General features: G+C 46.5%; 1 protein-coding gene across 6 annotated transcripts in view; it reads left to right on the top strand.

Annotated features, from left to right (window-relative positions):
* LOC117428479 (A-kinase anchor protein 13-like) overlaps nucleotides 1-20447 on the top strand; it is a 76027-nt gene extending 55580 nt beyond the window's left edge. For 5 of the 6 annotated variants that reach the window (XM_058995602.1, XM_058995604.1, XM_058995603.1 and 2 more), the window contains 23 exons: nucleotides 1023-1065; nucleotides 1231-1354; nucleotides 2967-3129; nucleotides 8221-8288; nucleotides 8610-8676; nucleotides 9150-9297; nucleotides 9721-9833; nucleotides 10317-10463; nucleotides 10940-11202; nucleotides 11581-11706; nucleotides 11833-11950; nucleotides 12125-12373; nucleotides 12495-12571; nucleotides 12965-13146; nucleotides 13469-13551; nucleotides 13929-14117; nucleotides 14413-14574; nucleotides 15689-15759; nucleotides 16416-16460; nucleotides 16599-16649; nucleotides 16793-17227; nucleotides 17473-17782; nucleotides 18106-20447. In XM_058995602.1, coding sequence (XP_058851585.1) covers nucleotides 1023-1065; nucleotides 1231-1354; nucleotides 2967-3129; nucleotides 8221-8288; nucleotides 8610-8676; nucleotides 9150-9297; nucleotides 9721-9833; nucleotides 10317-10463; nucleotides 10940-11202; nucleotides 11581-11706; nucleotides 11833-11950; nucleotides 12125-12373; nucleotides 12495-12571; nucleotides 12965-13146; nucleotides 13469-13551; nucleotides 13929-14117; nucleotides 14413-14574; nucleotides 15689-15759; nucleotides 16416-16460; nucleotides 16599-16649; nucleotides 16793-17227; nucleotides 17473-17782; nucleotides 18106-18167 — 3296 coding nt within the window. In that variant the 3' untranslated portion in view covers nucleotides 18168-20447. The remainder of the gene's footprint in view (nucleotides 1-1022; nucleotides 1066-1230; nucleotides 1355-2966; nucleotides 3130-8220; nucleotides 8289-8609; nucleotides 8677-9149; nucleotides 9298-9720; nucleotides 9834-10316; nucleotides 10464-10939; nucleotides 11203-11580; nucleotides 11707-11832; nucleotides 11951-12124; nucleotides 12374-12494; nucleotides 12572-12964; nucleotides 13147-13468; nucleotides 13552-13928; nucleotides 14118-14412; nucleotides 14575-15688; nucleotides 15760-16415; nucleotides 16461-16598; nucleotides 16650-16792; nucleotides 17228-17472; nucleotides 17783-18105) is intronic. The other variant, XM_058995605.1, reaches the window with a different exon arrangement.
* The last annotated feature ends 1364 nt before the right edge of the window (nucleotides 20448-21811 follow it).

The following is a 21811-nucleotide window of genomic DNA, read 5'->3' on the forward strand; positions in this document are numbered from 1 at the left end:
GAAGTATAACGAGAATTCCAGTCCTACATCTGGAATATCCATGCATTGTGTCTGGCCCAGCCCCTGAGTGAATGCAGGGTTCATTTGAAGGGGATTGCTTGTGCTCTGTAGCTGTGCTTTAGAGCACATATATCCATGCATTGTGTCTGGCCCAGCCCCTGAGTGAATGCAGGGTTCATTTGAAGGGGATTGCTTGTGCTCTGTAGAGCACACATCCACAGCAGCACCAGCTGTGCCTCTGGTTGCTGCTGTTTTGTTTTTACTTGGTTACTGTGAAAATTATAAAGTCGAGTTCCACGAGCCCGTGTCCCTGCAGGCTACATTGTGATTCCTTCAACACCACAGAGCTGTCGTGTATACAGATCTAGGAATGATAAGCACTCACAACAGCATTCAGTAAACACATGTGATATGCTAATCTGTTAATACCCTGAAAATGTTCAATAAGCTGTACCAGGTTCGTCTTTCTGTCAAGTATGAAGAGAAGGTGGGGCTTTTCAAAGCAGTTCCTCAGTCACTTCCACGCTGCACACTGCAGTTTGCTGTTAAATGTGAGAATGCAATACTCTTCCCGTAAGAAGGTTGTGTGAGTGTGACAAAGACGCACCCGAGTGATGTGGGGCACAGGAATACCCTGCTTGGTTAGTCACATGGGGGTGAAACCACAATGCCATTTTCACACTGACTCGCTGGCAATGTAGGTTTTCTGTTCCCATAGAGCAGAAATGACTTGGCTCTTCCTGGTTCGAATGAAGATGTGTCCCCCTAATAAGACCTTTGCATGCGTCCCTGCCTCGAATCCCAGATTCCCATTGTTCTGTATAGAATGCTCCATGTGTCCCTGCCTCTAATCCCGGATTCCCATTGTTCTGTATAGAATGCTCCATGTGTCCCTGCCTCGAATCCCAGATTCCCATTGTTCTGTATAGAATGCTCCATGTGTCCCTGCCTTTAGTGCTGTTCTGTGTTCCTGAGGGTCGACTAACACTGCTCTCCTCCTCCTCCTCCTCCTCCTCCTCCAGGTTCGAGAGGCTCCAGCAGCACCTCCAGCTCCTTCGCACACAGGTAAGACCCTCCACAGGAACCAGCTGTGTCCAGCGCTGTGCAGTGAGGATCACAGGTGGGGTTTGTGTAGTGTAGAGCCCCACACAGTATAGATGTATATTGGGGGCTTTTATGTTAACTGCTTAGAAAGGTCCTTTGATTTCTTTCTTGTTTTTCCATTTGAAGCATCTGTGAAGAGGACCTCCCACCCAGCCCCTTGAGAAAAGACTTGGATAGTAAGAGTGGAACGAAAGTCAGTCGCACCTTGAGCTTCCTCAAGAGCAAGATGTACAACAGCAAGAAGAGCAGGGTGAGTGTGAGGAGCTGCAGCCAGACTGGGCCTTGCAGCGGAGCTGCCGTTAGCCGCCGTGTCGCTGAGTGCTTACAAATATGCACTGCTTTCCAGTACACGCTCCTCAGCTTCACTGTACTTCACAAGAAGTTGCACACACTTTGTGTAAATGGAAGTTGAGGACATTGCTTGCCGTATAAAGACGTTATCTGCGCAGAGCCCACATGGTAGATAGAGTGCAAACACAGAGCTGATCTGAGGGGAAGTGCAACAGGATGATCTGTCTTGCTGTGCACTTGGCTTCCTGTGGCTGTTTGCTTAAAGGGCCAGCGTTTCTAGGTATTAGAGAATATATAGTCTGTGTGCTTGTGGTTATAGGGCTCTGGGTGTGGGTTGTGCTAGTGGTTATAAATCAACACGTTGCTGGTACGTTTTCTTTTGGCTTGTTTTGTGTAGTACTTTTTAAAATTAGGAAAGAAACACAAAATAGTAAAAGCCTCACTTGGGCACACTGTGTCTTTAAGACCAACTGTGAACGATTGAGAAAGGGGGGAGAGAGAGAGAGAAGCAAACACAGCAACCCCTATATCTCGTCCCTAACTTCCTCTGCTGGTTTCGACCGTCATGGGAACTCGTATTTCATTGTGTAGCTGCAGCAGGTAGAGGTCTGGCTTCACACCAGCAGCCTTGCCAGTTATGTTGTGGGAGAAGTTTTACAGTGTGCAGTCCCGGACAGTGAAGCTGATGGGAGTCCGCACTGTGGAGGTGGGGTGTCTGTCTCTGTGTCTGTGTGTGTGTGTTTTTGTCTGTGTGTTTGTCTGTTTTGTGTTTTTGTTTGTGTGTGTCTTGTCTGTGTCTTCTTTCTGTGTGTGTGCATGTGTGTCTTGTGTGTGTGTGTGTGTGTGTGTCTCTTCTGTCTGTTTGTTTGTGTTTTTGTCTGTGTGTGTCTTCTTTCTGTGTGTGTCTTGTCAGTGTGTGTGTGTGTGTGTGTGTGTGTCTTGTGTGTTGCTGAAGTCCTTGTGTTTTTCAAAAGGCTCTTTTCTTTTGAGTAGTTCTGTTTAACGAGCCTGGATCCCCTACCCTGGCAGGCCTTCAGTTTCCTGTTTAGAGGAGAAGTGAAGCCAGTTCAGGCTCTTTCTTTGCACACAGCTGCATAGTTGGTCTGTGCCATACTAAATAAACTATACAGCTACAGCCAAAAGCTTTGCATCGCCCTGTGGAATTAACTCATTTTGCTTCATAAAGTTGATTTGAAACCCGGTGAATATTGTTATGTTAACATATTGAATTGCATACGTCTTTGTAGCTTTCCATATACTTAGCGAAAAGCTGACAAATTGAAAAATGTGACATTTTGAAATCCAACATGAAATACTGTACTACTATTATGACTTCCGGTAGACTTTTGGGATATCATTTAGTAGTTTCTTTGATTTACATAATGTTAAATTATGTTCATATAGGTGATGCTAAACTTTTGGGCATGGCTGTACAATGAAAAATAATAGAGGATTCACTTGACTTGGGATGTGACAATAGGATGACAGTCCAGCATACACGTTGAAGAAGAGCCTTGCAACTGTTTGTGTTTTATTTTTCTAATTGTTTTTTTAATTCTTTTGTGGAACAGGAAAAGGATAAAGAGAAGACGAAAGAGAAGGACTGCAAAGAGAAAGACAAAGACAAGAAAGCCCTGAATGGACACATGTTCAGCATTGCAGCCTCTGGCCCCTCTGCCCAGTGCTACCAGTGCAGTAAAGCAGTGAACGCCAAGGAAGCCTACCTGTGCGCCAGTGAGTACTGCAGCATGCATTCCTACGCGAGAGTTAGGCTGGCTTCCCAACAGTGTAGCAATTTAAAATAATTAAAAAAATAATAAGCCGAGGTAATGCAACACCACCCCTACCAAGACACAGGAGAAATGAACAGAACACAGGTAAATTGCTGATTCAGAGCTGCGTGCTGATAATGGGGGATGCATTGAGCAGAAGGGTATGTTTTTATACAGGATCGGTTTCACAACTTCAGCTGAACATGGTGACAGATCATTGCCTCAGGTTTGCATCACAGTGAATGGTGGTTTCAGAAGTCCATCGCATTGTACCACTGGTGTGCACGTTGGGTTAGGAGCAGCTGTGCCAGCTGACAGTGAAGACGTGCCTCGGGTCTGCACCGGTGCTCTGTTCTGGAGTAGAGATACACAGGGGTGTCATCACAACAGGATGTGTCACACCCACCCCTGAGCTTCCTGTCGCAGGCTCCTGTGGGAGGGGCAGCAATGTTGCAAAGATCAACAGGTGCACAGTTGCCTACTTACAGACACAGGTCAAATGCTAAGTGTTTAAGATCACTGTGACAGGGTAGACGAGTGGTCTGACGTCGGGCAGAAGCAGGAACAAAATACTGACACCAGGGACTGCAGTTAAAGTAAGAGACTCGTCTTTTTATTTTTAAATAACACAGAGCAAAATAAAAGGGTTGACAAAAACAAATCTCGCACACAAGTAATAACAAAACTCAGGTCAGGCTGGGCAGTCGCCGTCACTGTTCCTGTATTGTTTTTTAAATAAAGTTTCTCTCTCTCCGTTCTTGTTCACTCTCTCCTTCCAACACCCCCCGGAACATGGAGAGCTTTTTATATTCAGGTGACCATCTCCCGATTAGTAACAAAATTAATCACTTAATTAATTCGGGAGATGGCCACCTTCTGCACGAGTTTAATTATTCCTGGCAGAGGACGAGCACCAATCTCGCCTCTGCCAGAACACGTTTTAAAAAGTAAACAAAACAATAACACGGCAGTATGCCGTCACAAATTACAACGCGATAAAAATAATAATACTACAAAAATAACGGGCGGAGGGGGACCCCGTTCTAAAATAAAACAAACAAAACAACGTACAGGGCTGCTCGCCCTGTTACAATCACCTATGAAGGTACTGGAGAAAAAACAGAGTGTGCAAATTTGCAAGGAGCTGATTTTGCAATGGCACTTACAGATGAGGGTCTGCTCTGCTGTAGCTGATTAGATTACTACCTCGCAGTTGTTGTGGATAGTACTGAAAGGTGCTGGAGGAGGAGCCGTGAAACATTTTAAACATTGATTTTGCAAAGAACGCCCAGGATGCTGTCTGTTTTTACACTTTGTGAGGGAGTGCCTGGAGGATAGGCAGAAACTAAGTCATGTAATTGCTACCTTTTTAAATTAGAAAGCATTGTGATGCCAGACTGGCTATAGACCTGTCCTTGTCTGGCTCGTGTCTGCTCAGAGTGAGTGTGGAGAGTCCCAGCCTGGCTCGTGTCTGCTCAGAGTGAGTGTGGAGAGTCCCAGCCTGGCTCGTGTCTGCTCAGAGTGAGTGTGGAGAGTCCCAGCCTGGCTTGTGTCTGCTCAGAGTGAGTGTGGAGAGTCCCAGCCTGGCTCGTGTCTGCTCAGAGTGAGTGTGGAGAGTCCCAGCCTGGCTCGTGTCTGCTCAGAGTGAGTGTGGAGAGTCCCAGCCTGGCTCGTGTCTGCTCAGAGTGAGTGTGGAGAGTCCCAGCCTGGCTCGTGTCTGCTCAGAGTGAGTGTGGAGAGTCCCAGTCTGGCTCGTGTCTGCTCAGAGTGAGTGTGGAGAGTCCCAGCCTGGTTCGTGTCTGCTCAGAGTGAGTGTGGAGAGTCCCTATTTTGTACAGTATTCAGTGTTTAAACACCCGCCCAGCTGAGCTGTTTTAAATAACCTGTTGCATCACCCTGTGTCCACCAAACCACTCCACTCTTTGTTTTTCTAGTTATTTAATTTTCCTTCAGTCTTCTTCAGTAGACACAGTGAAAGGGGCCCACTTTTCCACTGGCCACACAATCAGATTTCTCTTCTCGTCTCTCTGACGCACGCAGTGTACTGCGAGTGGAAAAGCAGTGACATAGACCCACGCCCCTTTCTTAAATACTGCAGCCCCCCTTTGTATAAGAAAGGGGCTTATTATCAGATACATGACTCAACCAAAATGAACTGCATTCTTCAGTTTAACTGTTAGGATTTGCACAAACATTCTGCTGAAGAGTGAAGAGAGGACTGCTCCCAAATGCATCAGTCCATTTTGCTATATTCAGTTACGTGTGTATTGTGATGATGCACACAGATTATTCAGCACAGGGTCTTTGCAGTCTCGGAGGGTGGGAGTTCTGTTTCATGTGCCCTTCAAAGCCCTTGATAGCAGACAGGTCCAGGTTCATTGTGACATGCTGTTCTCTGCGAAGCCTCCGGAGCTGCAGTCTCCTGTGTTGTCACTCAAGCTAATGCACTCTGATCTGGGAGCTTGTTTTTTTTTTTTATATTTTTCTTCTGTTTTGGAGGAGTTTCCAAAGTGGCTCTACAATGTCGATGACCTCGCCACCCACCTCAATGTGGATCTGCTTTCTCGTTTTGCCCACAAGGTAAATGAGGGAGGAAAAATGAAAAGGGCTTCATTGAATATAAAGATGTATGCAGCTAGGCCAGGCTATATTTGGAGGGGTAGCTCTATATATAATGCACAGGTCTATTTTGGAAACTGGGCTGGAGTACAAAGGAGGCGAGTGCGAGAGGAATAGAAATGAGGTGCTGTTCGCTGTGGCTTTACTTTCCAAATAAAAGCATGTGGACGGATTCCAGCAGAAAAAAAACACACACTTGTTTGAGAGGTGAAGGGAAGGGTGGTGTGGAGTACTGGCACTGTAATTTAGGGTTGGGACCCCGCCTAGAATAGCCCTTTTCAACTACAGAAAGTTGAAAACTTGAATCCTCATGTATGCTGTATGGATGTGAGCGCCGGTAGGTGCCCCAGAACAAAGCCCCCACACTCGGTGCAGCTGACAGTGTACAGGGAGTGTGACTGCTGTCTGCTCACTAAGCCGCACTGCTCCCTGGAATCCCAGCGCTCTGAAGGAACGGTTTGAAAGTCACGCCGTTCCCTCCGTGCTTTCTGCAGTACAGGACTGGCTGCCTGTATCCTTGTAATGCGGAGAAGGAGGAAATTGTTTAGTTAGGAGTGCAGCCAAGCATTTGGGGAAAACCCATTCCCCCCCCCCCCCCCCCAAAAGGGTAGAGGATGAGGACGGGAAGTGAGAGTGTGGAGGCAGTGGAAATCCTTGCTGTGTGCAGGGTCAGAGCTGAGCGTGCGTGCGCGTGCGTGTGCGTGCGTGCGTGTGTGTGGTAAGGTAGCTCACCGTCTGTGTATGTATGCTGAGTTAGAGAATAGCTCCTTGTTTAAAGGTATGCGCCAGTTTGCAGTAAAGCAAGTTAAAACATGTTTGCGCATTTTAAGAGTAACCTACACGATCCACGTTGTCTCGGTTTGCTTAGGTGGTTGTTTCTTTGGGTAATACAAACAGGACAGAAAAGAAAAGAGACATGCATGTACTGGTTTTGAAAGGCGTTTCTGCTGCTCCAGACCCTCGCAGCCCTATGGAAATGTAGCTGTGTGCTGCAGAGTGCAGTGCACAAGGGCTCAGTCGCTTTAACTGGGCGTGTCTGTTCAGAGATATTCTGGATACAGTAAGTGAGGCTGAGTGATTTTGTTTTGGTCGAAGGTTAATCGTACAGGAGAGCCTCCAAAAGGTGAGTAAGACTATGAGACTGAAGGCATTGGTTTGAGAAGTGTACTTGCTAGAACCAAAGTCATTGTATTTATCTTGCTCTTAATTGTATTATTACTTGTACTGTGATTCTTGAAATGTATTTTTGTTTACGACTGTAAGTCGCCCTGGATAAGGGCGTCTGCTAAGAAATAAATAAATAAACAGCAAGATGCAGAATGGGTAATAGACTGTATCAAATACAATAGCAACTCTATGAAGTTACTATATTGAAACCAAAACAGCAGCATAGTTTTAACGGCTTGTTGCGGAAATTGTGGGTGGGCCAGGTTAATGACACTTTGTTGTGCTTTGCAACACTATATCACTTGTGGAGGTTTCAGTCGTTACATTTGATCAAGTGGGCCATTTGCATTGCTTTGTTTCAGTTTGTTTATTACCTACCAATCTGTTGATGCAGTTTAGTGCTTCATTCTTAATGTTTGAGGTATTGAGTTCAGATCAGCGAAAGTGCTGCTCAGTACCATTGAGGGGGAGGATGAGGATGGAGGATGATGGGTAACACTAAAGCTAATGGAATAGGGATCTGATAGAAGGAAACGGCTGTTTGGATTGCTGCTGTAACTCCACCCAGTTTTGTTTCAACACCATATTTATGCAAAGCACCCCCATGTTGGGTGCAATGGCTCACACTGCTGTCCCAGCTCAACAGGGGGGACTGTCCGTGCAGCTCATTGGAGTAAATGTTCATTTTCGACCTTTACGGCCAGCAGGCTGTCTGATATATAAATAGGCTTAAAAAGAGTGTTGATCATGTGATTTGCTGTCTCCTGGAACTGTGTTTTGGGGATATTGATCTTACTGAGGTTTTGCTGGTTAAACAAATGTAAGAAAATAAGTGGATGGTTTTGAATGCATGTGTCACAGTTAAGACTGAATGACTGCAGCCTTGCTCTTTTCTCTTACCAGGTTTGCACTGTGCAATGTACCGACGAAGGCACTTTTTTTCTACTTGACCTTGTATTTCTATAGCTGCTAATTAGGGGTAGTTGAGTCCTGCTCTGGGGTGGTTTGGCATATCCTTTGCCTTTTTTGTCTTTTCATTTGAAATTGGAATCTTGGTTTTTCCTTCCCAGTTGTACTGTCTCTCCAGGTGAAGTGCTCCTCCTCGGAGTGCACAGGGAAAGTGAACTGATGTGAACCCTGCAGTTACTGTTCTTCTCGTCCCCATTTTCAGTCTTGGTGCTTCCTGTTTATTTGCTCTGTATGTTCAGGCAGGGCTGTGCTGCGTGTTTATTCACACTGTGTCTCTGCTTTGTCCTCTCCTCTTCAGGTTGCAGTGCATGCGTTCACAAGGGGTGCAGAGACAGCCTTCCTGCCTGTGCCAAGGTCAAAATGAAGGTAAGACCTTTTAATTAGTGGAGCGCAGGAATCATTTGAGCCTGTGTGAAGTTCATTGGATGTGTTTTACAGCATGCTGCTGCTCTCATGATGCGTCTTTGTTTTTGTTTGGATGTTCTTGAAGGGAGGGGGAGGGGGAGGGGGAGGGGTGAAGCAAGCAGAGCACACCAGAGTTTTGTCAACTGCTTCTTTTGTTTCTTGTTCCTGAAACAGTGTCACTCAGTGTAATATTAAATAGAGTTATGTGGTTATTGCTGGGATGGGATTGTGGGAACATTTCATTTTCAAGTTTAACATGTAATTTCTTTTTCGATTTCACAGCAACAAAAACATCAGTTTGCAGTACCTGACAGCATCTCCTTCCAGCCAGTCACAATGAGGACTAGGTGTAAGTATTTCAAATGCTCTTCTTTGACATCATTGGATTGTGCTGTTCAGTATATTACCTCCCTCCCCTCCCTGCTTTCTCTTTTATCTCCAGTTAAAGGGAAATCAGATTCAATTCAATACATAATCATGGGCAGCAGTGTGGAGTAGTGGTTAGGGCTCTGGACTCTTGACGGGAGGGTTGTGGGTTCAATCCCCAGTGGGAACACTGCTGTTGTACCCTTGAGCAAGGTACTTTACCTAGATTGCTCAAGTAAAAACCCAACTGTATAAATGGGTAATTGTATGTAAAATAATGTGATATCTGTATAATGTGAAATAATGTATAATGTGATATCTTGTAACAATTGTAAGTCGCCCTGGATAAGGGCGTCTGCTAAGAAATAAATAATAATAATAATAATATTTTCTCCACTTCAGAAACCCTGCTTTTGGCTTCACTCATTGACTGTTTTTTCATATTGTGTTGTCCAGCCACCCTCCCCAAAGAGCGCCCTCGCTCGGCTGTCCTGATGCACGATGACAACTCCACCTCCTTGTCCTTCAGCAGGAGACACACGGGAATCGTTGCCTTCAACACCAGCAACCTCGCCAAGAGCATCTCCATCAGCAACATTGCCGTGTGGGTGGATGGGGATGGGGAAGGGGATGGGGGTGGGGGTGGATAGAAGAGGCAGAAATGACTCTTCTGTCCTTTGCTACTCTGGGGAAGTGAAAATGAGGTGGAACTGTGACCAAGCATTCTTATTTCCAAATAAGCCTTGCAGGGAGATGGGGAAGTGAATAGATTCTAAGGGTGACTGCAAAGAGAATGTTAGTCTGGCATCTGAACTGCATGGGAATCAAACTAGTGTCCCCACAAGGGGGAGCCACCAGCATGTGCGGTTATGAAGACGTCCCATAATGCTGTTCTGAACTGTCTACCGATGGTCTTATTCACCCTGTTCAGACTTTTTGTGGCACTTCGAATGTGATCATGCCTTCTTGTTGAAGCTGAGGTCCGTGCAGTTTTCTAATTGCATGTTTCTCAATCTCTTCTGTTCAGCCCCATGTTTGATGAGGTCCCGCTGAGAGGGTTGAGGTACCTGTCTCAGTCCACTGACTCGCTGCACAAACCCAACAAGGTCAATGAGTCGACAGAGTCTCTGACTGACGAGGGTAAGGAGAGGGTTCATGTACTGCTTCACCTGCTTCCAATGTTTGGAGGATTGTACAGCAGAGAGGCTCCTACTGTTGAGTTTAATGAGAAGAATGGAGGAACAGCCTGCTGCTTCACAATAACACTGAGCACCACAGTTACTCTTCCTATTCTTAACATTGCTTTTAGGAACTGCAGCTCAGTGGTGTAATTAAGGCAATACATTTATATACCGTAAAACTTCAAATAATTGCCGGGTCTCAAATAATCGCCTGTCTCCAATATGGCAGTGTTGTGTGTGTGAGTGCGTGAGTGCGTGCGTGCATGTGTTTTTTTTTTTTTAAATAAAAGTTGGTGCCGTTCAGTAAACTAATTTACATTTTCAATATAAATTCAATAAATCTTTACATTTTATTGCAATACGTAATGAAAGCGTGTTGGCAAGTCCTGAATTGCCATTCGGGGGGTAACTGGTGACGGTCAAGCTGTCGTGTGTGCTGCAGGAACAGAGATGATGGACAGTCAGCTGATGGGGGAGTTTGAGGCGGATGTCCGGGAGCTGGAGGCTGACTCCTGGAGCCTGACTGTGGACAAGAAGCTGGCGAAGCAGCTCAAGAAGGACATGATCAAACGGCAGGACGTCATCTATGGTACTGGCTTCGTGTTTCTACAATGAGGGAGTGAAGAAGTGCCTGGGTCCTTTTATTTAGTGTTCTTATTATTAGGGCTTATTTTTTAACTATGCGGACAGTTCACTCGGGCGCCAGCTTCATTTTCTAAGCTGTGACTCTGATGGTTATTTGAGATTCATTTTATTTCCCTTGTGCCATGGTCCATCTCCTTTTGGAGTAAACCAAAGACAAACCACTTTCTACATCAAATTAATAGGCTAGATAGGAATGGGAGCCATTCTTGGATCTGTGATATAAATGCAGGATTGATTCAGGGTGCTTTCTGCTCACAGATCTTGTGATATATAAATGCAGGATTGATTCAAGGTGCTGTCTGCTCACAGATCTTGTGATATATAAATGCAGGATTGATTCAAGGTGCTGTCTGCTCACATATCTCATGATGTAAATGCAGGAATGATTCAAGGTGCTGTTGCTCTCCTCCCCTCCTGCAGAGCTGATGCAGACGGAGATGCACCACGTGCGCACTCTGAAGATCATGGCTGATGTGTACAGCAAGGGGCTGTTGAAGGAGCTGCAGATGGAAGCACAGACCGTGGAGCGGATATTCCCTGTGCTCGACGACCTCCTGGACTTACACACACAGCTCTTCAGCAGCCTTCTGGAGAGGAAGAAAGAGTCTCAACAGGAGCTGGGGGCCGAGGGCAGGGAAGGGGGCTTCGTCATCCGGAGGATTGGAGACATCCTCGTCAGCCAGGTGAGGCTGCAGTGCAGGCAGAGCAGCCAGGTGAGGCTGCAGTGCAGGCAGAGCAGCCAGGTGAGGCTGCAGTGCAGGCAGAGCAGCCAGGTGAGGCTGCAGTGCAGGCAGAGCAGCCAGGTGAGGCTGCAGTGCAGGCAGAGCAGCCAGGTGAGGCTGCAGTGCAGGCAGAGCATACTAGAGAAACAACCAGTCCGCTTTCCAGTCAACCCAGACAGTATGTTGCACATTATAAGTAAGAATGGAGTATCTGGTTCAACCTGATTAGCCTTGAGCCATTTTGCAGCTCTGTAGTGCGGAGACAGAAATTTGAATATTCAAACAAGCATTGCCAAACATTTTCTAAAATCACTTTGTATGTGTGTGTTTGTTCTGCAGTTCTCGGGCTCCAGTGCTGAGCGCATGAAGAAAGTTTACGGCAAATTCTGTGGCCGGCATAACGAGGCTGTGAACTATTACAAGGAGCTGCATGCCAAAGAAAAGCGCTTCCAGGCATTCATCAGGGTAGCTCTTTTGCTTTTATTCATTTCTGGATTGGTTTATTTCAATGTGTTTTTTTGGGGTTTCACTTCACATTATTGACAAATCGTTTTATAGTAATTTACATATACTTTTTTTTTTGCCTTTCAGAAAAAAATGAGCAGCACAATAGTCAGACGGCTAGGCATTCCTGAATGTATATTACTAGTGACACAGCGAATAACCAAGTACCCCGTCCTACTGCAGAGGATACTACAGCACACCAAAGGTAAGAAGACCCTAAAACTCAAGGCCTTGTTTAATGTGCACAGTACATTGAAAGTGGATCCAGCTTCATTCCTTCTCCTGGCTGACCCGCACAGACATCCTCGATGGTTCACTCTAGTTGTGTCACAGTAACTGTGCTGACCCACCCCTCCGTTCTCTCCCTGTGCCGGTGCAGAGAGCGAGGAGGACCACAGAGCCCTGACGCAGGCCCTGGCGCTGGTGAAGGAGGTGATCTCTGCCGTGGACAGCAAGGTGAATGAGTACGAGAAGAAGAGGAAGCTCAACGAGATCTACAGCCGCTGTGACAGCAAGTCCATCATGAGGATGAAGAGCGGCCAGATGTTCGCCCGGGAGGACCTGAAGCGCAGGAAGCTGCTGCATGACGGGCCTCTGCAGCTCAAGAACGCAGCTGGAAGACTTAAGGGTAAGAGAGGGGCCTGGGCTGGCTGTGCAGGGAGTTTGGGACACTGTGGATAACTAGTCTTGTATTTAAATGCAGGTGCTGTATATTTGTCTCTCTCTCTCTCTCTCTCTCTCTCTCTCAGATGTCCAGGCGTTACTCCTTTCTGATGTCTTCGTTTTCCTTCAAGAAAAGGATCAGAAATTCGTCTTTGCTTCATTGGTAGGTCCCTCTTTAAAAGTTTATTAATTTTAGGTGTGTTTGTTTTTATTCTTCAGGCTTCACAAATATAACATATCAGCCAGGATTTGGAAAATGTTGAGCTTGAAAGATCCAAGGTTCACACTAAGACACAAGAATTGAATTCTATTTATTCTCCAAGTAAAGCTACAACATGCGAGTTGAGTTTGTGTTTTCAGTTGTTTTCCTGCTGCATGATAAATCTGAATCAAAATATGGCTGGTATATTCCTGCACCCACACTCACATAAACATCAGTACTGAGTGCAAACCTAAGCAAATAGCCTGTACTATGAAGTTACTCCCTGTTCATGCCTCTGTGCCTCGCTTTCTCACTCTCTCGCTCTCTCTCTCACGCTCTCTCTCTGTGTTCTAGGACCAGCGCTCCACAGTGATCTCGCTGCAGAAGCTGATCCTCCGAGAGGTGGCGAACGAGGAGAAGGGCCTGTTCCTGATCACAGCAGGCATCGAGAAGCCCGAGATGGTGGAGGTCTACTGCAGCTCCAAAGAGGAGCGCAACACCTGGATGCAGCTTATCCAGGGCACCATGCAGTCCATGTGAGTAGATATTGAGAGCTGTGAAAAAAAAAACCCCAAACACATCCCTCTGAACTCCTGTCTATCTGGTGCCACCCAAAGGATAAAAATCATTATTTTAATTTGTTTTGCACATGAATATTTATGATAGCCATCCCTTTTTGTTTTGTGACCTGTGTGTGTAATCTGAACAGTGTCACTCTTTCAGCCACAGCACAGTAAATCCGTTCTCTCGGTTTCCTTGTGCAGGGAGAAGGATGACGATGAACTGTGTTGTGACTGTGTGTGTGTAATCTGAAGTGTCACTCTTAATTAAATCCACTCTCTCCGGTTCCTTGTGCAGGGAGAAGGATGATGATGAAGGGATCCCCAGCGAATCAGAAGAGGACAAGAGAGTTTTGGAGACAAAAGCACGGGAGATGAGAGGTGAGGAAGAACGAACTTTTCAAAGTTAACGTGTTTGAACATGCAGCCTGCTCCATCTGTGGGCATCATGGAACAAGTCAATGTGTTTAATTTCCTATTGCTTTCATTAACAGTTTGTTCCATTCATGTTAGCTGACCCATCCTTTTTTCCCCACTGTAATACAAAGAACTGTAGTGCTGTTCTGTGCTTGTGTGGCTGAAATACTGAGAAGTGCTAGAGAGGCAGTGAGAGGCAGTGTGGTGCGGCCAGGCAGAGGCACAGTGAGAGGCAGTGTGGTGGGGCCAGGCTGAGGCACAGTGAGAGAGGCAGTGTGGTGCAGCCAGGCTTTCCATTCCCCCCCTAGTGCGCTAATGTCCTCATGCCACCGTCTTTGTAGAGCAACTGCAGCAGAAAGACCAGCAAATCGTGGCCCTGCTGGAGGAGAAGGGGAAGCTGTTCAGGGAGATGTGTGACTGCGGGGGGCCGGACGAGGGATCCCCCAGCACGCTGACGAGGACTCTCTTCAGAGCCAGCCCTGAAGACGTGGCCAAGGGGGAGCCAATCATGAAGGACGCGCTGAAGGAAGGTTAGTGCCTGATGGACAAGAGAGCATGTGTTAGGAGAGGAGCTGGATCATTTGTGATGCCTCAAGAGCGGGTTTTCCCAGCTGCAGCCGCCCACGCTGCTGTCTAACATGGCATCTACTGAACGTGGGCTTGTTTCTGTGGGCATCATTTTCACTGTGTCTGAAGTAGAAGTCGTGTCATCCAAATCTGAGGCTGAAACACCGACTCCTCAGAAGAAGTGTGCTGTTGCAGTCTAGTTGAAATACAGTCGTACTGATTGTGTGTTTGTTTCGTCTGCTCCTGTGTTTGCTCCAGTGGAGACGTTGCAGACACTGGTGAACGGGAGCCTAGGGGGCGCTGTGGGGCAGCAGGTCTCCAGCAGTGTGGAAGCAGAATGCATTGTGGGACCCGTTTCTCTACCCAGGAGAGCAGAGACATTCGGGGGCTTCGACAGTCACCAGATGAACGTTTCCAAAGGTAAGATCATACCAGAGCTCTCCCACCCTCTCTGTATATACTCTTTATATTAGAATATTCACACATCATACCGGAGCTCTCCCACCCTCTCTGTATATACTCTTTATATTAGAATATTCACACATCATACCGGAGCTCTCCCACCCTCTCTGTATATACTCTTTATATTAGAATATTCACACATCATACCGGAGCTCTCCCACCCTCTCTGTATATACTCTTTATATTAGAATATTCATGTATCGTACCCTGATATCAAGTATTATACTGGAAACCATTTATCTCTCTGGGGACTCTGTAAACGAGGCGTGTCTGCTCAGTCTCTCTGGGGACCCTGTAAAGGAGGCGTGTCTGCTCAGTCTCTCTGGGGACCCTGTAAACGAGGCGTGTCTGCTCAGTCTCTCTGGGGACTCTGTAAACGAGGCGTGTCTGCTCAGTCTCTCTGGGGACCCTGTAAACGAGGCGTGTCTGCTCAGTCTCTCTGGGGACCCTGTAAACGAGGCGTGTCTGCTCAGTCTCTCTGGGGACCCTGTAAACGAGGCGTGTCTGCTCAGTCTCTCTGGGGACCCTGTAAACGAGGCGTGTCTGCTCAGTCTCTCTGGGGACCCTGTAAACGAGGCGTGTCTGCTCGGTCTCTCTGGGGACCCTGTAAACGAGGCGTGTCTGCTCGGTCTCTCTGGGGACCCTGTAAAGGAGGCGTGTCTGCTCGGTCTCTCTGGGGACCCTGTAAACGAGGCGTGTCTGCTCGGTCTCTCTGGGGACCCTGTAAACGAGGCGTGTCTGCTCAGTTTCTCTGGGGACCCTGTAAAGGAGGCGTGTCTGCTCAGTCTCTCTGGGGACCCTGTAAACGAGGCGTGTCTGCTCAGTCTCTCTGGGGACCCTGTAAACGAGGCGTGTCTGCTCAGTCTCTCTGGGGACCCTGTAAACGAGGCGTGTCTGCTCAGTCTCTCTGGGGACCCTGTAAACGAGGCGTGTCTGCTCAGTCTCTCTGGGGACCCTGTAAAGGAGGCGTGTCTGCTCAGTCTCTCTGGGGACCCTGTAAACGAGGTGTGTCTGCTTGATGTATTTCTGGATGTTTCTCTGTTCTGAGCACTGAGCTGTGTGTTTGTTGCAGGCGGAGAGAAAGACGAGGGAGAGGAGCCTCCAGATCTGCGGAGAACGGAGTCAGACAGTGTTTTGAAGAAGGTGAGGGCTGTCTCCTTTTAGGATGTTTGGGGGTCCTCTTGTGAGATCTTGAGATTATCAGTTCCAGAGAATGTCCGCTGTGTGTCCTCTGTTCTGTTTGTTCTCAGCTAAACCACAGTTTGGTGAGTTTGTTTTAAACTAGAAACGCTCCCTGTACAGTGATTTTTATATCGGCTGTCGCAGTAAACAGAGGTGTGGATGGATCAGTGTTTTTAAACCCTTACAAGTAACGAGTGATCCTTTAGTCACACCTGTCCTGCTTTATCCTGTAGTGTCGGTGAGCCTCTGGAGTGTCCGTGTGTCTTTGTTTTCCTTTTTTAATCAAGTGTTTGCCATTTTGTTTAGTTATGTTGTGTTTTAATCTGCTGCCACTTGCTGTTTGGGAGAAAGAAAAGCCACGTGTAAACTGTTGCAGGGTCGTTGTAGCATGTGATGTAAATAAATAATTGAGAAATGAGAATAAGCACACATTACTGTCTGCAAGCCCTAGATGTGCTCAAGGCATGCAGCTGAATGCTCTTCATTACAGCTGGAAGGTTTGTTTCCGGCAGGTGGGATCGAATGTTCTTGCTCATTTTTAAAGGCTGCCTGTTGGCTGTGATCCTCTAACCCAACATCAGTAACCCTTTGGCTCTGCTTTTGTTTGTGTCTCGCAGGGGGGGAATGCCAACCTGCAGCTGCTGCTCAAAAGAAACACGGAGGTGGGTAGTTAGAGAGGCGTGCTGAGGAGGGCAGACCCTCTGCTAATCCACCGAGCCACTCTCAATATCAGTGAACACGGCGCTGCTTTGATATTCACATGGAAACTGAGCGCTGTCTTTTTCTCTTGTCTCTTCCAGCAAATCCTCCACAGCGTTAAACAGCTCCATGAACTGCTCCGCACTTTACAGGTATGAGAAAATTTGCCTGAACATGTGTGCATTTTAACTGTTGTGTTTATAGAACAAAGGAGAAGTCCTGTTATGGTTTTTTAAAGGTTTGTGCATTGAAACACACTGTGAATCTGCTCTCTCCGTGTGTCTGTGCTGTGCAGGCGGTGGTGGTGCAGCAGGACACCTTCATTGAGGACCAGCGCCTGGCTCTGAGCGAGCGCTCAGCCTCCCGCCCCTCCTCCCGGCCCAACTCCCTGATCGAGCAGGAGAAGCAGCGCAGCCTGGAGAAGCAGCGGCAGGAGCTGGCCAACCTGCAGCGGCAGCAGGCAGCACACGCAGAGGAGCACCGGCGCCAGGACAGGGAGAGGGAGGTGTTGGAGAGGGAGCTGGAGCAGAGGGAGGCACAGCTCAGCCAGAGAGAGGAGGAGACCCAGCGAGGGCGAGGGGAAGTGGAGCGGGAGAGGGAGGAGCTGCGCTGCAGGAAAGAGGAGTACCAGAAGGACCTGGAGAGGCTGCTGATTGGCCAGCGCCAGCTCGACAGGGAGCGCGAGCAGATCCGCAGGGAGTTAGAGAGGATAGAGCAGAGCAAGAACGAGGTGAGTGCAAACCACAGGAGAGCCAGCACAGTGCAGATTGAAAGTATAAAGCAAGGTGGGGAAAAACGAAACGTCTAGACACATTTTGTTAAGGAACAGTTTGTGCAGATAGCCTGCCTAGAGATACTTTATTTTTTCGTGTCATTTTCATGTGCATTCTGTAGTCCTTGAGCAGATACTGATGTGTCATAACCAGAGTTCCCATGCACGGACTTCCGTAAACCTTTAGTGTTGTTCAATCCTAGGAAACGGGGCAGCACAGGTCGCCCTCTAGTGCCTCGGAGGACTCCAGGGAGTTTCACAGCACCAGTTCTCTGGAGCGGGTCTCGTTGGAGACAGAACTGCCCTCGTCTCCCAAGAAGGAGCAGCTGGGGAGGACGGGCTCCAAACAGAAAGGGAAGAACTTGAACCCCTTTACTTTTAACCAGAGTCACAAATCACAAGGGGGTGACGGGCAGAACCAGATCCCCAATCGCTTGTTGCAGCTCGCCAAGTCCAAGGAGAAGAAGGAGAAGAAAAAGAAGAAGGGCAAAGGGCAGCCCGGCCAGCTGGCAGGTACAGACACACACGCTTTTTAAACTATATCTAAAACCATACTCCCTGAGCCTCCCTGCAGAAGAGACCACAAGGAAGCAGCGATGTCTACTTTCTTTTCTCATAATATTTTAACATGATGTACTAAAAGTAACTTTTTGAAAGTGATAAACAGTATATATGCAGGTGATAAAAGATACTGGAAAGATAGATCAGACATAAGAGAAGTGTGTGAATAGGTAGACAGATGGGTCATTACTGCTCCTTATTGCGTGGAGTTACATGAAACGGTTAAGGCTTGTCAAGTGACTCTCCTCTCTCCTCTCTCCCTCTCCTCTCTCTAGATCCCCAGCACCCTCCCGTCTCTGAAGCTCCAGCTGAGGGAGAGGAGATCTACTTCTGCTGATGGCACTTTGTCCTCCACTGTCCCATGGTGCTCTTCTCTTCAGGTTGTCTGCACATCCAGGGCCTCTGCCAGCCAAAGCAGCTTGGCCCTCCTGCCGGGCAGAGAGTCTCCCAGGACACTCTCTCCAGCACGACACAATTGTGCCAGCTTCCCAACCATACATCACACTGGAGAAACCTCAGAGCCGACCCCGTAGTTCAGAAAGGGCACCGATGCCTCTTTTAATCAGGGCTGTTTTTCCGCATGTTTTAAGGTTTGAAAGTGAGTGCCACTGTGCAGTGCAGTCAGAAGCCTGAAAGCATGCCTTGTGTCTCACAAGAGGCCGGTACCCAACAACTTCATCTATTGCTTATGTTGTTTTGTTCTGTTATATAATTCATATGAAGCCATGCGGTTTCTTTTGGTGTGCAAGTAACTTGTCAAACATATATATAAAAAAAAAAGACAGGAATTGGGGGGAAAAAAGTCTTTGAGGGCAGAGAACCGTGGAGTTGTACTTGCAGGTTAATTTGTGTAGCAACAGACACAAAGTTTTTTGTTTTTTTTAGCAATCATCTCAATGCAAATTTAACATGGTTTGATGCCACAGAGCACTTTTTAAAATTACACTCTATTACAAGGGATGCTACTACCTGCTTTAAAACATAAAAGGACAATCAGATCTCTTCGTTTATTTTTTTATTACTTCTTTTTTTTATGTCGAGGACCGACTTTTAGAAGACCAGGAGAGTGGACTTGTGTTTGCCCACGTTTACTAGGGTTTGCCAAGCAGTGCTGTAAGCAATCGCCAGGGTGCTGCCAGCTGTCTGCTTTAATACAGCGCCTGCACCACTCGAGGGAGCCTGCATTCTTCAGCTTACTGCTTTCTGTTCATTCCAATGTCTTTGAATTGTGAATTGGTACAGTGTAGAAACTGCATGCAATGTAAATCAGATCACAATGTGGTACTAGAATAATCTGAGAGTTCAGTACTGTATTCCACAACCCCCCCATCCCCAAGCTTTGCAGTTTGATTTTTTTAAAAAAATATTTATTTTTGGTTCTTCCTGCCTTTTCACGCTTATTTGTTTTCCACTGAGGGGCTAAAAACAATACCGCTGTTAAAACTCCTTTAGATAACATTCTATGTTCATCAAAACTAAAAAAAAAAACAGCAAACAAAACAAATGACCTGCTGGTGAGGTTCTTGAATTGTGTGCAGTTAATAAAGAACAAGATTGAAAAGTACTGGTGACTAAACAAGCGCTTGCAACGTTAACCAGCAGGATGGGCCCCGAGCGCGCCGCGCAGGCGACAGGGACCGTTCATTTCAGTTTGGACTTGTTGCTGCAGCTCTCTGTGCACTTACTGTAGGTGCTGCACAGTGTGTGATGACCTGGGTGTTGAAAGCCAGCTCACTTGTCCACCAGCACAAAGACATGTAGTGTTCTGGTTTAACTGACACTGGTGTGATCGTCAGATCAAGCAAACTGCCTGCTTTTATGTAATGCTGCTCCAAATGAAATTAAAGGTGTGCAGCACTTCTGTCAAGAATGGGGCTGCAGTACCTTACTGAATTCACCAGAGGGCGCAATGTGTATTAGGAACAGGCTGCACCACCTACTTTAGTTCACCAGAGGGTGTAGTGTGTATTAGTCCACCAGATTGACTTGTGCTTCCTAAGCATGCAAAAACCAAAAAAAAAAAAAACATACAAAAAATAGAAAATATGAATCCTGTCTTTGCACAAAAATGATGAATTCTGATCTGTTTTTTGTCCTGCAGCATTCCCCACAAACCTAGGGCTCTTTCCTCTCCCCATCCCTATCCCTTTTACCTGCTGGAGTATAAAGCTCAAATAAGCTCTCTGTTCATTGAGGGGTGAAAGCGAGCCCTGAGCCCAGCTGCCCTTTCATAACACGCTGATGTTTAGCTTCATGGAGACCCTTGTGCAGTCTTGTGCTAATGATGAAATGCACCAGCGTATTCTCAACCGTCTTCTCAGGAGCTTTCATAAGAAGTGGCACACCTCTGATCTGAATGCAAACAAACAATTGCTTGTACTAAATGTACAGGAATATTTTTCTTGCTGAATTCTGTAAAAAAAAAAAAGAAAGAAAAGGCAAAAGACAACTATTTTATGTAAATGTAATTAATGTAAAAATGTAAAAGTAAAAATGCATCATTTTTTGTCGTGATTCAGTTCAGCTTTTTGTAAGGAGTCTATTTATCTGCATTTTATGGTGTATAAAAAAGATGGAAATTCAACATGTTTCTCCTAATAAATAACTATTATTGTAAGAGCATTTTCTTTGTATTCCTATTATTGAGATTGAGACTGGGCAGGTTTTCCTTCTCTTGGTCAATGGTATCCTTATGAGAGGCCACACCCAGATCAATAACACTGCACTTCAGACCATGAGGAACGCCCTCCGATTTGACAAGAAGCCTCTTGCATTCAATTCTATAGATTTACTTTCGGAGGATTCGTACCCTTGCTGTGAGACAGCCGAAGACAAGAAGGCTCAGACACACTTTCTACACAAGTTCTTAAATGGAACAGGCTGAATCAATTGATTTTTGTGATAATTGAAATGTTTTCAAGTGCTTCAGATGTGCTTGCAGTGTCCCGTGCCCCACCCATCACTGAATCCCCTTTTACCGATTCAGTATTGGGAGACTCATACTGGGTAGAGCCGCATTAGTAACTACGAAACTGTGAGCCCCACATACTATAATGAAGTCTGTTCCGCAGACATTTCAAATGACAGTCTTTCTCACTTTCATGTCAGGGAAATCTTGCATAGCTGTGGTATTATTGTATGAGGTTTCCAATTAAAACAATGTGAAGAATAATACAAGTCAATAGTGGAGCTCTCCAGTGAGGCCCCTGTGTAGAGAAAGCTGTTTGATTTCTAGTAGCCCGTCACCTTCGTGCATTATGAATTAGATCACTGCCCTGAGACATTGGAAACAGAGTGATCTAAAGGGAAGTGTTTTCCATTTCCATTAATCTCTGGGTTACAGGATGGTTGATCTGGTCCCTGGGGGCTCTGGGATGAGGCAGCCACTCCGATCCAGAATTCAGCCTCGCTCTCCCTTGTGATCCCCTTGCTCTGCCGGTGGATTTCACCTTGTCAAGCACACTCTCACACTTACTGCTGTAATCTGACTAGCTTGTTTCTATCCTCTCTCTCCTTCTCTGCTGTGCTGAATGAGGCAGTTTGAGACCCTTACTGTTCCTTGTAAATCATCACATTAAGGTTTATCGATCATCCATTGTGTGGAGTGAGGACTGTGGGGTCTGCACGATTTCAATGAAAAAAAACCACAGTGGAAAATACATGATCTCACTGTTGAACTGCCTGCTGCAGGACCTTCATACCTGATGTGGATTTCACTGTCCTGTTCACAGGAAGAGTGATGCTTGTTGTACATTTAAATAGAGTTGTAACCCTAACAGGAGCTGTTTTTTAAATTCTGTTTGTACTTTCCCACCAAGTGCACTTCATGTCTCTAACTCTAAACACTGTGCTCCTTTTCAAAGTGCTGTGCTAAAACTCTGGAGTACAGGGAAGCTGAACCCAGGTTTCCTCCTGCGTACTGCAGACACAGTGAACACAACTCAGAGTCCTTTCTGTTTGATTCCAGGAAGCAGGAGTGTT

This window comes from Acipenser ruthenus, chromosome 21, assembly GCF_902713425.1.
Source record: "Acipenser ruthenus chromosome 21, fAciRut3.2 maternal haplotype, whole genome shotgun sequence".
Taxonomy (NCBI): Eukaryota; Metazoa; Chordata; class Actinopteri; order Acipenseriformes; family Acipenseridae; genus Acipenser; species Acipenser ruthenus.